Genomic DNA, 14,224 nt, shown 5'->3' on the forward strand with positions numbered 1-14,224 from the left:
GGTCATGAATATTCAGTACAACCCACTCCCATGGGTGCCGGCTATTGAAGAGACTGAATGGTCAGTGCTCCCCACGCACAGAGTCCCGGTGTGGGGAGCAGTGACTATTCCAGTACAGCGTCTCACACTGTGTGAGGGTGCATGGCAGGGACGCCATGCGCACCCTGCCATGCGCGGCTCACACAGTGACAGTCAGTAGCAGAGCGGGACAGCGCTGGAGGAGAGAGAAGGTGAGTATGATTGTTTATTTTTTTTTTGTAGGCAGCGTCATGGGGGCTCAGAGGGTGCCATGCATGCTAGGATGAGGGCTCAAGGGGAGCCATGCATACCAGGATGGGGGCTCAAGGGGTGCCATGCATACCAGGATGGGGGCTCAAGGGGTGCCATGCATACCAGGATGGGGGTTCAAGGGGTGCCATGCATACCAGGATGGGGTATCAAGAGGTGCCATGCATACCAGCATGGGGTATCAAGGGGTGCCATGCATACCAGGATGGGGGCTCAAGTGGTGCCATGCATACCAGGATGGGGGCTCAAGAGGTGCCATGCATACCAGCAGGGGGATAAAGTGGTGCCATGCATACCGGGATGGGGAATCAAGGGGTACCATGCTTTCCAGGATGGGGATGATGGCCAAGTATAACAGGATGGGATGGGGGCCACTTATACCAGGAAGGAGGGGCCATACATACCAGGATGGAGGATATTAACAGAATTGGGGGACATTACCCCAATACCAGTGTCAGCAGCAGACCCCCTCCCCCATAACAGGGCATCATGACCACAGTTTTTGCTTACATTTTTTTTTCCTATTTTCCTCCTTTAAAACCTAGGTGTGTCTTATGGTCCGGTGCGTCTTATAGTCCGAAAAATACGGTAATTAAACTGAAATTATCCAGAAACTCTAGGAGAGCTACAAAATGCTTGGTTGCAACATGAGCATCGAGGTGCATTTTCTGCATAGCCATCTTGCTAATTTCCCTGCAGTCAGTGATGAGCAAGGTGAATGATTCCACCAAGATTTGAAGGTCATGGAAAGACAGTATCAGGGTAGGCTGCACATATGAAGATTGACTATTGTTGGAGCATTAGGTGAGATTGTCCACAGATTGAACACTCAGGAAAAAGCTATAAGCGTAAATTTTTACCTGAACTGCAACCTAACTTTACTACTTGCACACAATTTAACAATATATCCTTTGTATGAGCAAAATAGCTTTAAATAAATAGTACATTTGGGTTATTTTTTGCATTATTTTCCATTGAACATACACTTTGTATAGTTTTAGAGACAAAGGGAGGGTATCCTCTAACTTAAAAAATTGTTGTGATAGAGAAAAACAGATCTAACAAAATGAAAATTGTGTTCCCCAGTGAGAAGGAACATATACTGTATAAAATTACTAGGAAATAATATATTAGTGATCACTGTGAAAAGTAAAACACATTCAGTCTGAGAAAATGAGAGCAGCACAAAACAATTCATTGCAAAATGTTCTAATTGTATATTTTTACAAACAGTAATAGATATGATTTACACTTTTACATGAGCATGTGACAATAGCATTATTGTAGTAAATGTAGACAAACTGATAAAAAAACAGCACCAAAAGCATCTGTAAACAATGGTGTTACCCTTTAAGATCACTGTAGATTTCTTACTAATATAACTAAGGAAATGTCAGTCTATATCCTGAAAATGTTACCTGCTACTTGTAATATTTGCTACAACTGCATGACATGGTAATGTCAGAAATGCCTTGGACAGTCTGTGAGTCTTGTGTATTGCCAATTCTTTCATTTTCGTAGAAAATGCTCTTAAGTTGACATTAATGCAGCTTCTTCTTAGCCTCTTGTAATTTCTCAGCAATCAATTGTTGAATCCTTTGGTTTTTTGTCTTTTCAAACATGGACCTTCTGCGTGGCAGGGGATTAGGAGGGGGAACTTCATTGTCAAGTCTGTTGGTCTTGTAGAGCACATCTACTCTATTGGTGTCTTGCAGATTGTCACTTGCATTTCTACTAGGCATCTGTGTGCTGTAAATCGGGGTATGTGACATGGTTGATGGAATGCTTGGAAGAGTTGGATTTGCTGGGGAAATATTTTTAATGTTATTATTTTTTACATAATTGTCACTTGAATTTTGAGATGAATTGCAGGCCTTACAGCACAATCTGCTATATCCACGCATTGAGCAATAACGAGCCAGCACTTCCAAACGACAGAAAACGGATTTATCTCCAAGACAATTTTCTACTAAAAGAGAGAAAAATTACATTAGAATGGCTACAAATTCAAATGCTAAAAATATAAAAATCTTACTAATTCACGTATCTAACAAGTATCCAAACAAATGAAATGTTTATCCAGAGTGGAGCAAGTACAATGGACTTAAGATAAAGAGAATCTATATTTAAGGAAAGTGCATCCTTAAAAAATGTTTAGTATAAAAACATGATTTAAACATTTTTAAGAAATTTTGATAAAGCTTAACTTTTCATCCTACATGTCACTATCATTGTAACAATCATATCACTTTCTAATCTAGAATCTTGCAGCCTTTCATCCTAACTACTGTAAAATAGAGAGATGAACAAATAAATGGGCAGCACGGGAGCCTGGCGAACCACGTCTACCACCAGCATCCCTGACATCTCTTTTGATTATAGTAAAATCCGGCACTCGGAGACTCAATAGAATTTCTTGTTTTTAATGAAGTAAATAATACAGACTACAAACATTTCGGTCGCCTAGGACCTTCGTCAGTGTACGGTATTAAGAGATGAAATTTGCCAGGAGTGGGCTGAGGTCACAGAATGGCTTAGTTTGAGCAAGTGGAATATAGTTGTGTAGGAACGCGGTGTCCACCACTTGGCATTAAGACACCTTAAGGAACAAGCGGTGGACACCGAGTTCTTTTGTGTGCTCAGCCTTCAGGTCCTGCTGCCTGTCAGTCCTTCCCGCCTGTCTGTCTAACAGTCCTGTCTGCCAGTCTGCCAGTTACCTGCCGTGCCCGCCAGCCTGCCTACCTGGAGCACCTGCCAGTAACCTGCCAGTTACCTGCCATACCCGCCAGCCTGCCTACCTGGAGCACCTGCCAGTTATCCGCCATACCCGCCTGCCTGCCTACCTTGAGCACCTGCCAGTAACCTGCCGTGCCCGCCAGCCTGCCTACCTGGAGCACCTGCCAGTAACCTGTAGTGCCCGCCAGCCTGCCTACCTAGAGCAGCTGTCTGGCTATCCGCCGTACCCGCCTGCTTGCCTATCTGGAGCACCCATCTGGCTATCTGCTGTACCAGCCTGCTTATCTACCCGGACCACCCGTCAGCCTTTCTGCCATGCTCATCCGCTGTACCGGTCAGCTCCTGTCATCTGATCCGTGGGAGTCACCTGCTCTCACACAAGGTCAGTCCCAGAGTGGCACCTGGTCCACCTGCCCGGTCCCTCCCTGGTTCATAGAGTCGACTAAGCCGCCGTGTGACCTGGGTCGGTCTGAGAAGGCACTTAGTTATGCCCCTCTGGTCCCTCCTTGCACCGAAGCACAGAGGTTCCACCACTCGGACCCATAACACTTACTGTGATCTTTGGGAGGCAGAATGAACAAATAAACAGCAGATGAAGAACTGGTTTTATTTATTTTTTACGCTGTTCTTTGTGCGGTTTAGACAAGTGATTAGACAATTTTATTGTTCAGGTCAGTGCGTTTACAACGATACAAGATTTATATCAGGTTTCTATGTTTGCCTGCTGTCACAGACTAAAAGAAGCTTTTTTTGTTGCAAAAACTGGCTTTTGCATTGCCATATTTTGAGAACTATAATTTTTCCAGATTTCTGCCGACAGTCATGTGGGGGCTTGTTTTTTGCGGGGCGGGTTGATGTTTTTATTGGTGCCATTTTCAGGCACATGACATTTTTTGATCTATTCTGATTTTTGGGGGGCAGAACAAAAACATCAATTCAGGAACTGTTTTCTTTTTTAGCTTTTTTATGCCATTACATATGTGGTAAAATTTATCAGGCAGATTTATCCTTTGGGTCAGTACGATTACAGCAATACCACATTTATATAGCTTATGTTTTGGTGCTTTTACACATTAAAAACAATTTTGTAGAAAAAATAATTATTTTTGCATTGCTTTATTCTGAGAGCTATAACTTTTTTATTTTTCTGCTTGTTTTTTGCGGTACAAGATGACGTTTTCAGCAATACCATTTTTATTTACATTAGTCTTTTTGATCACGTTTTACTCCACTTTTTGCTCGGCGGTATGAAGATAAATCATTGGTTTTTGCCTCTTTTTTTTTTCGGTGTTCACTGAAGGGATTAACTAGTGGGACAGTTTTATAGGTTGGATCTTGGATCGTTCCGGATGCAGCGATACCAAATATGTGTACTTTTATTTATTTTTTTTTTTTTTCCAGAATATTAATTTTTTACTTTGTTCCACTATGGGACTTTCACTTTCTGCAGTCTGATCACACTTATAAGGTATAGCAGTGCAGGAGCATTGCTATACCTTATAACATGTCAGTGCTGCAGACAAAAGTTAGTTAGATCATGCACAGCTCATGATCTAACTAACTTGTTAGTGCCTGGTGACCCAGATGTCGTCATGACTATCGGGACCCCACAATGACGTCGCACGGTCTCCGATCCAAGAGCAGAGGGGTTTCGGTCCCTCTGTCTGCTCTCTAAAAGCTGCGATCGCAGCATATAAGGGGTTAAAGTGCCATCAGCTGTCAACTGACACCTGGCGGTGATCGTGCACACACCCTCTGTGTGTGCAAAATCGCCTAAAAATATCCATATGTCAAAGCTTATTAACTACCAGGCGATATTGATACGTCTAAGGTCAGAGAGGTGTTAAGGGGCTGTGGGGAACGGTGAGTCTCCATATTGACTTGAGGACTGTGTGGGCTCCCATACTGAATTGAGGACTTTCATAATCCTTATCCTGTGTGGGGTCATACTGAGTAGGATGATGTGGGGTCTCTAATACGGAGTAGGAGACAATGGAAGGCTCATACTGAGTAGGAGACTTTGGGGACCCTCACACCGAGTAGGGGACTGTGAGGGTCCCCATATTGAGTAGGGAGGGCTGTAGGGGTCGTCATATGGACTAGGTGGCAGCATACTGAAAGGCCATCATGCTGTGTAGGGGTCATTATACTATGTGTGAGTGTGTGTTTGTGTGTGTGTGTGTGTGTGTGAGAGAGAGAGGGACTATGGGGATATCATACTATAAGGGGGCACTTTATGTGCATCATGCTGTGGGGGGTGTTATACTGTGTTGGTGTCACTGTAGAGTCATCACGTTCTATACTGTTCGTGTGGGGTTAAACTGTGGTGGGGAGGAAATCAATATGGGGATACCATACTGAGAGTGTGTGTAGGTGGGAGAATATTTGGGAGCATCATACTCTATAATGGTATATATATATATATACACACATATACACACACACATACAGTGCCTTGAAAAAGTATTCATGCCCAATGAACTTTTCCACTTTTCCCTTTACATCCACAAACATAAATGTATTCTATTGGGATTTTTTGTGTGATATAACAAAACAAAGTACCGTGAAGTGTTATGGGAATATTACATGGTTTTCTATATGTTTAAAAAATAGAAATCCGAAAATTGTGATGTGCATTTGCATTCAGTCCCACAGAGTCTATATTTTGTAGGACCAACTTTCGCTGCAAATACTGCTGCAAAACAAATAGTCTCCAAATTCCTCATTGACCTTCCTTAAAGAGGTTGTCTACTACCCTAACTCAGTTACTATTATTTTCAGAACTGCCTAAGGACTATTTGTTTTAGTGGTGTAGCATCTGCTACTAGTGTTAGCAAGTAGAGATGAGCGAACCTGAACTTAAAAGTTAGTGACTGGTGCTAAATTCCTAACAAGGACTTCTCCCGGAAGTCCATTGCAATGTTCGGAGTTCCGGGAGGGGAGAGACAGAGAATTTTCCAGCTCAAAAGTTCAAGTTCCCATTGTTTTCAATGGGGTTTGGGTTCTGGTTCAAGTTCGGATACAATTCTGGTACCCGAACCAAACTTTGGAATAAAGTTTAAGTCGTAGACCAGAACCCGAACTTCCATAGGTCCACTCTTCCCTACCGAAACAGAAGAACTAGGATGAAGGTGCTTTGATATACAGGACAACCTGAATGGCGCATGCTTGCACCCTTAGTCTCTCTTCTGGGGTAATGACAGGTGGCATGTAATGTGGGGGACACAGTTTCCGTTACACTATGATAATTCTTATGCATCTGAGAAACTTTCACAGGTACTTAAGTTCTGTAGTATAAACTTTCACTGCTCCTCTCAAATCAGTACCCTCAAAAGAAGGCCTGGGGTGAAATGTGCATCAGAGTCTGAGGGGGAGCTCACTGCCTGGGCTATTGTAACCTGTAAATTAAATTTAGGTAATAGTAATTATGATTTCACCCACTATGAATGCCTTATTCCCACTGTAGTTTACTGCTTGTACCGAGTCTGTCTGATCTAACTTTTTGCTTATTTTTTGTAAAAGGTTTATTCATATTATTATTGGTATCAGATACAGGCCGTCCTTCTACTCCTTGGCTTCTAAAAAATTGTAAGGGGTTCAATCATTTTTTGAAATTCTAATTCACCAACTTCATCAAATTCTCCTCAAATCTTCGATTTGCAGGGAATACATTTTTGCAAATCTCAATACTGGAAATAGGAAGCTATGAACCTTTTTCCCTGATAACTGACAACCACATCATGTCATCACTCAGGCGTAGAAGGATCTATAAGAATGGGGCTAAGCGCTTTCTGTCTGGGGAAAGCCCCATTGTAAAATCTTTCCCCATCCTCCACCTTGACAAAGACCTTTGTGCACCTCTGATAATATCTGTGGCTACAAATTTGCATTATTTTTGTAGCACTAACAAAATTATATATATTTTTACACTTTTACATAATTTTGGTCTGGAAGTGGTCTCTCTCTAGTCAAAAAAGACTAGAGAGAAAAGTAATAATACAAAACAAAGAACAAAGAGCAAAAGGTAGAGAGCATAAATATTGGAGAATTCCTTATATTTCCATCTAGTTTTAAATCAATGGAATTATAGCTACGGCCTGCAGTTAGGCTCTCACAAAGCTGCCGACACAAATCCGCTAATCTGTTCATTTACTTTTTAACACACACCAAAGTCTGCACATATAATATGTAGATGTTCTTCTGGACTTTGCTCAGAGAAATTGTGATGTATGCACTGAAAATCCACATCAGCAAATGACTGTGTGCAGTGAAGAATCCACCTCAAAATGTGTGTGGAAAAATTCTTTGAAGTGGAGAGGAGCTAGAGAAAAGAAGTTGGGGACCCCTGTTCTAAAGATTAGTGCAGGTCACATAGCAGGGACCCACACTTATGAAAAATTTCTAGCTTATCCCATAGATTTGCCATAAATATTTAAAGTGGGAATATTGCTGATTTTTTTTTTTTTTTTAACTTAAAGGAGTTGTCCCTTTTCTAAAACTTTTTCTCTAAACTAACTTTAGTCCATAGGCTCAAATATATGGAAAAAAAATAACTTTGCCTGCCCTCACCAGCTCCAGCGCTGTCTCCATCATGTGAACCGCACTTCAACCAAACACTGCATGATCATGAGTCGCGGAGCTCAGTAACTGACTGCAGCGCTGTCAACATGAGGTTAAAGCTGCAGTGACTGGGGCAGTGACTGAGAAACAGAACTTTACATATCTTCTCCTGTTCCAATGACATTTTTTAACACATCACTCACCCTATGGTTGAAAGTAAGTTGCAATGGGACAACCTCTTTAAATTACTAAATAACCAAAGTGGTTTTTAGTGTCTCTTTTTCTATTTGTTGGGCTCTGTAACAAAACATGTTGCAACTTTTTTTCATGATGGAGCAGTTTCTTCATATAATTTTTCAAGCATTAATACAATATATTAAAGAAAATTTCTCAGCAGCTTTTTGCTATGTAATTTGAGAGCACCAAGATGTAGAAGAAAAGACACCGATTTTATTGATGTGTGACTTACTGGTCTGTATTTTGCTGTTTCAATACAATCAGTGTTTTATCAGCATGAGATTATCATTACGGGACAACATGGCATCGTGCCACCTAGTCCAACTAGGCTCCCACCACTGATTAGCAGCTTTCTGTTAATATATAGTGTAGACAGAAAACTGTCAGTCAGTGGTTTGGTGGGGTTGTATCCAGCTCAGCATTTCCAGCTCTGTTAGATCGGCCAAATACCATGTCCGTATATGCTGTATACAATAACAATTCAATCATTGCATAAATTACATCATTGCACATATAATAGATGGTCAGGTTAACCCTCAATGAAATACAGTTGTGCTCAAAAGTTTACATACCCCGGCAGAATTTTTGCTTTCTTGGCCTTGTTTCAGAGAATATGAATGATAACAAAAAAACTTTTTCTTTACTCATGGTTATTGGTTGGGTGAAGCCATTTATTGTCAAACTACTATGTTTTCTCTTTCTAAATCTTAATGACAACCAAAAACATCCAAATGACCCTGATCAAAAGTTCACATACCCCAGTTCTTAATACCGTGTATTGCCCCCTCTAACATCAATGACAGCTTGAAGTCTTTTGTGGTAGTTGCGGATGAGGTTCTTTACTTTCTCAGATGGTAAAGCTGCCCATTCTTCTAGGCAAAAAGCCTCCAGTTCCTGTAAATTCCTGGGCTGTCTAGCATGAACTGCGCGCTTGAGATCTCCCCAGAGTGGCTCAATGATATTAAGGTCAGGAGACTGAGATGGTCACTCCAGAACCTTAGAACCTTCACTTTGTTCTGCTGTAGCCAATGACAGGTTGACTTGGCCTTGGGTTTTGGATCATTGTCATGTTGGAACGTCCAAGTACGTCCCATGCGCAGCTTCCGGGCTGATTATCAGCAAATACTGGAGGCAAATTTGCACTTAAGTGCAGCAATCATCTTTCCTTCAACTTTTACCAAGATTCCTGTGAATTTGTAGCTCACACATCCCCAAAACATCAGTGATCTACCTCCGTGCTTTACTGTAGGAATGGTGTTCCTTTCATCATAGGCCTTGTTGACCTCTATCCAAATGTAACATTTGTGGTTGTGGCCAAAAAGTTCCATTTTGGTCTCATCACTTAAAATTACTTTGTTCCAGAAGTTTTGAGGCTTGTCTCTGTGCTGCTTTGCATATTGCAGGCTAGAAACTTTGTGGCATTTGCGCAGTAATGGCTTTCTTCAGGCGACTCAACCATGCAGCCCATTTTTCTTCTAGTGCCTCCTTATTGTCGATCTTGAAACAGCCACACTACTAGTTTTCAGAGAGTCCTGAATTTCAGCTGATGTTTTTTGTGGGTTTTTCTTTGCATCCCGAACAATTTTCCAGGCAGTTGTGGCCGAAATTTTTGTTGGTCTACCTGACCGTGGTTTGATTTTTACAGAGCCATTGATTTTCCATTTGTTAATCACAGTTTGAATGCTGCTGACTGGCATTATCAATTCCTTGGATATTTTTTTGTATTCCTTTCCTGTATTATACAGTTCAACTACCTTTTCCCATAGATCCGCTGACAATTCTTTTGCTTTCCCCATGACTCACAATCCAGAAACGTTAGTGGCTGGATAAACGATGCAAGAGTCTGTTCTGGATCCCAGAAACTCACTCAGCTTTTATGCACACACACTGATGCAAACAGGTCACAGGTGAGGATGTTACCTTTAGTAGCCATTCAAACCCAATTGTGTCAAATTCTGTGCATGTTATCAGGCCAAAATCACCAGGGTATGTGAACTTTTGATCAGGGTCATTTGGATGTTTTTGGTTGTCATCAAGATTTATAATGCGAAAACACAGTAGTTTCACAATAAATGGCTTCACGCAACTAGTAACCATGAGTGTAGAAAAAGTTTTTTGCGATCATTCATATTCTCTGAAACAAGGCCAAGAAAGGAAAAATTCTGCCAGGGTATGTAAACTTTTGAGCATAATTGTATTTGAGCAACCATTAGTGCTTATTAACACAATGCAATTACCCAGGGTGTCCCTCTGGGAAAGCATATACACATATCATAAAGTCAAACCATACCAGAATAAAAAATCCCTGAATGATCATATGACAATTGCAGATCAATAAATTTAAATGTCCCTATGAGAGGGCATATGATAAGCCATAAATGCAATAACCGCAGAGTGAATAATCCCATCAAATGATCAAGGAGAAGGTGGATGAGGAAGAACTGCATAAGTAGATCGTTTTTAAATGTTTTTAACGTTTGCATGTGTGCGCACTGATTTGATACTAATAAAATTATTGTTTTTTCATTTTGGTGTGTATAGCCTTCCCTTTGCATTGGTCTTTCCTCTCCCTTGTTGCATGACTTTGTATCCAATGCAGGCTATAGCACCGGCATCTTAATCTATATATGGTATTTTGGTGCACTCCAATCTATTTGCCTTCAGAAAAAGCACAGTTCGTCCTGCAAAAAAAAAACAAGCCTTCAACGACCTAAGAAAATATTGCTATTAAACCTATGATGACAATTATTGAAAAAATATATATATATATATACAGTAATAATGTCCCTTTTGTGCTACCACATACTAACAATACCTCCTTTATATTCCTACAATAAAAGTGCCCTCTCTGTGCCTCCACGTAGTAATATGACAACGTTTCCGCCTCTGTCCTTTCATGCCCATTTGGATGAAAACAAAAACTCATCAAACTGGGCTGCAACAATAAAAATAGGGGTTCTCTACTTTTTCTGTGTTTTCCACTACTTGGTGGAAGTGACACGATGAAGTGGTGTCATCATGTCTTCTAACATCTACGGTAAAATCCCAAACTCTTATGGGCCACAGGGCTAATGCAGACTGTGAATTACCGGAGTAAGCGGTGGGGCATAGACTCTGTCACAGTTTTCAATAGTATCTGCATCCATAGCAAGGGCAGATATACAGCCAGCTAAGCTGCACAAGGCTGCACCGAGAGGTGGAAGGGGGCTCGTGCCTGTGGTAGTGCAGGAAAGTATAGTTAAACAATGGTGCAAATATGTAAAGCAGAAATATAAATCCTGGGCAGCAGCTATGCGAGGGAGTGTGGCTTAGTGCTTTAAGTGAGCGGAGCCTAATCAAGAAGTGGCTAGGCTTTATAGAGCAGTGACTAGGTGCTAAGCGGTCTATGGTGTTCCTGCTGAAGAAAGCAAGTAAGTATAAGAATGTGAAGGATGTGTGACAAGTTTATAATGCTAGTAATAAGTGATGTGTGTTATGAGCTGCTGTTCGTGTCATGTTTTTAATGGTTAGTGTTTTTGGATGATATCTAGTGTGTGACAGGCATGTGTGTGTTATATGTCTAATGTGTAACTGGCATGTATGTGACATGAGTCTGGTGTGTGATTAGCATATACGTGGAATGTACAGCATCTAGGTTATGACTAGCATTTTTATTGGTACATTTTTAATTTAATATTTCATTTAATATTAACATATTTGCTGAAAACCCAAATTTTTTATTCAGCAAAAACTTCTCCGTAAACCAATAAAATGGCGCCGGAGTGAGTTTGTACGCATACTGCTCTATCTGGTGCCATTTTTTTGAAGACATTGTGTCTGCAAATTCGCATAAAGTGTCTTCAACAAAATGGCGCTGGACACCACGGTATGCGCATGCGCTGACTCCGACGCCATTTTAACAAAGTAATGTACTACAATGTCAACATAGCAGTGCACAGGTGCCGGCCATAGGGATAATGGCAATGGCCAGCTTGTGCGCACTGCTATCTTGATGTTGTAGTAGAATTCTTCAAGAAAATGGCACCAAAGTCGTCAGCGCGTGCGCATACCTTGCTCTCCAGTGGCATTTTTTTAAAGATACTGTGTCTGCGCATATACACTGTGTTCCAAATTATTATGCAAATAATATTTTCTCAGATTTTCCCAAATTATCTATATGAATTGCAGTCATTGTAATTTTCCAGTCAAATAACTATTAGAGTACAATTGGAAGGTTTTTGTACAAACTGCCTATGATAACAGGATATTTTTAAAAAAATAAAAAACTCAAACTGCACTCAAAATGCATGTTCCAAATTATTATGCACAGCAGAGTTTTCAACCTTTTCATTTTAATAAAGAACAAAAAAATGGTCATTTTTGAAATTATAAGCATTAACAGGTTATTACAAACTGAAATCAAACAGTTTTCAACTCAAAACTTTATTCTAGGTGATGTTACATTTGCACATAGGACCCTTTGTCCGAAAGGAGCTTCTGAACTCTCTCGTCCATTGAATTTGTCAGGTTTTGGATGGTTTCTGCTTCAATTGTTTTGCATGAGGACAGAATACCCTCCCAGAGCTGTTGCTTAGATGTGAACTGCCTCCCGCCATCATAGACACTCCTTTTGATGATGCTCCAGAGGTTCTCAATGGGGTTGAGGTCAGGGGATCATGGGTGCCACACCATAAATTTGTCCCCTTTTATGCCCATAGCAGCCAGAGATGCAGATGTGTTATGTGCAGCATGAGACGGGGCATTATCATGCATGAAATGATCTCGATGGTCCAGATGGATGGAGTGGAGGATGGCTGGTGGATGAATACCCCATGCAAACACGGCTAAGGCGCCAACAAGGAGTAGGTGGAGTAATGTTTTGGGCTGGAATCATGGGGAGAGAGATTGTCGGCTCTTTTAGGATCCCTGAAGGGGTAAAGATGAACTCCATAATGTATGTTGAGTTTCTCAAACAGCACTTCCATCCATGGTTCAAGAAAAAGAACCGTGCATTCCGCAGCAAGATCATTTTCATGCATGATAATGCCCCGTCTCATGCTGCACATAACACATCTGCATCTCTGGCTGCTATGTGCATAAAAGGGGACAATCTTATGGTGTGGCACCCATGCTCCCCTGACCTCAACCCCATTGAGAACCTCTGGAGCATCATCAAAAGGAGTGTCTATGATGGCGGGAGGCAGTTCACATCTAAGCAACAGCTCTGGGAGGGTATTCTGTCCTCATGCAAAACAATTGAAGCAGAAACCATCCAAAACCTGACAAATTCAATGGACGAGAGAGTTCAGAAGTGGTCCTATGTGCAAATGTAACATCACCTAGAATAAAGTTTTGAGTTGAAAACTGTTCGATTTCAGTTTGCAATAACCTGCTAATGCTTATAATTTCAAAAATGACCATTTTTTTGTTCTTTATTAAAATGAAAAGGTTGAAAACTCTGCTGTGCACAATAATTTGGAACATGCATTTTGAGTGCAGTTTGAGTTTTTTATTTTTTTAAAAATATACTGTTATCATAGGCAGTTTGTACAAAAACCTTCCAATTGTACTCTAATAGTTATTTGACTGGAAAATTACAATGACTGCAATTCATATAGATAATTTGGGAAAATCTGAGAAAATATTTGCAACACAGTGTATATAAAATATATGTATGTATATATACATTACAGACCAAAAGTTTGGACACACCTTCTCATTTGAAGATTTTTCTGTATTTTCATGACTATGAAAATTGTACATTCACACTGAAGGCATCAAAACTATGAATTAACACATGTGGAATTATATACTTAACAAAAAAGTGTGAAACAACTGAAAATATGTCTTATATTCTAGGTTCTTCAAAGTAGCCACCTTTTGCTTTGATGACTGCTTTGCACACTCTTGGCATTCTCTTGATGTGCTTCAAGAGGTAGTCACCGGAAATGGTCTTCCAACAATCTTGAAGGAGTTCCCAGAGATGCTTAGCACTTGTTGGCCCTTTTGCCTTCACTCTGCGGTCCAGCTCACCCCAAAGCATCTCAATTGGGTTCAGGTCTGGTGACTGTGGAGGCCAGGTCAACTAGCGTAGCACCCCATCACTCTCCTCCTTGGTCAAATAGCCCTTAAACAGCCTGGAGGTGTGTTTGGGGTCATTGTCCTGTTGAAAAATAAATGATGGTCCAACTAAACGCAAACCGGATGGAATAGCACGCCGCTGCAAGATGCTGTTGTAGCCATGCTGGTTCAGTATGCCTTCAATTTTTAATAAATCCCCAACAGTGTCACCAGCAAAGCACCCCCACACCATCACACCTCCTCCTCCATGCTTCATGGTGGGAACCAGGCATGTAGAGTCCATCCATTCACCTTCTCTGCATTGCACAAAGACACGGTGGTTGGAACCAAAGATCTCAAATTT

The 14,224-nt window shown here is 41.0% G+C and overlaps 1 protein-coding gene across 3 annotated transcripts in view; it reads right to left on the reverse strand.

The window, feature by feature from the left end:
• Nucleotides 1–1,481: 1,481 nt before the first annotated feature.
• LOC141164392 (A disintegrin and metalloproteinase with thrombospondin motifs 2-like) overlaps nucleotides 1,482–14,224 on the reverse strand; it is an 837,082-nt gene continuing 824,339 nt past the window's right edge. For 2 of the 3 annotated variants that reach the window (XM_073649565.1, XM_073649563.1), the window contains one exon: nucleotides 1,482–2,257. In XM_073649565.1, the coding sequence (XP_073505666.1) occupies nucleotides 1,830–2,257 (428 nt within the window). In that variant the 3' untranslated portion in view covers nucleotides 1,482–1,829. The remainder of the gene's footprint in view (nucleotides 2,258–14,224) is intronic. The other variant, XM_073649564.1, reaches the window with a different exon arrangement.

The sequence above is a fragment of the Phyllobates terribilis genome, unplaced genomic scaffold (assembly GCF_046119375.1).
Source record: "Phyllobates terribilis strain yellow unplaced genomic scaffold, ASM4611937v1 Scaffold_10__3_contigs__length_209671492, whole genome shotgun sequence".
NCBI classification, from domain to species: domain Eukaryota; kingdom Metazoa; phylum Chordata; class Amphibia; order Anura; family Dendrobatidae; genus Phyllobates; species Phyllobates terribilis.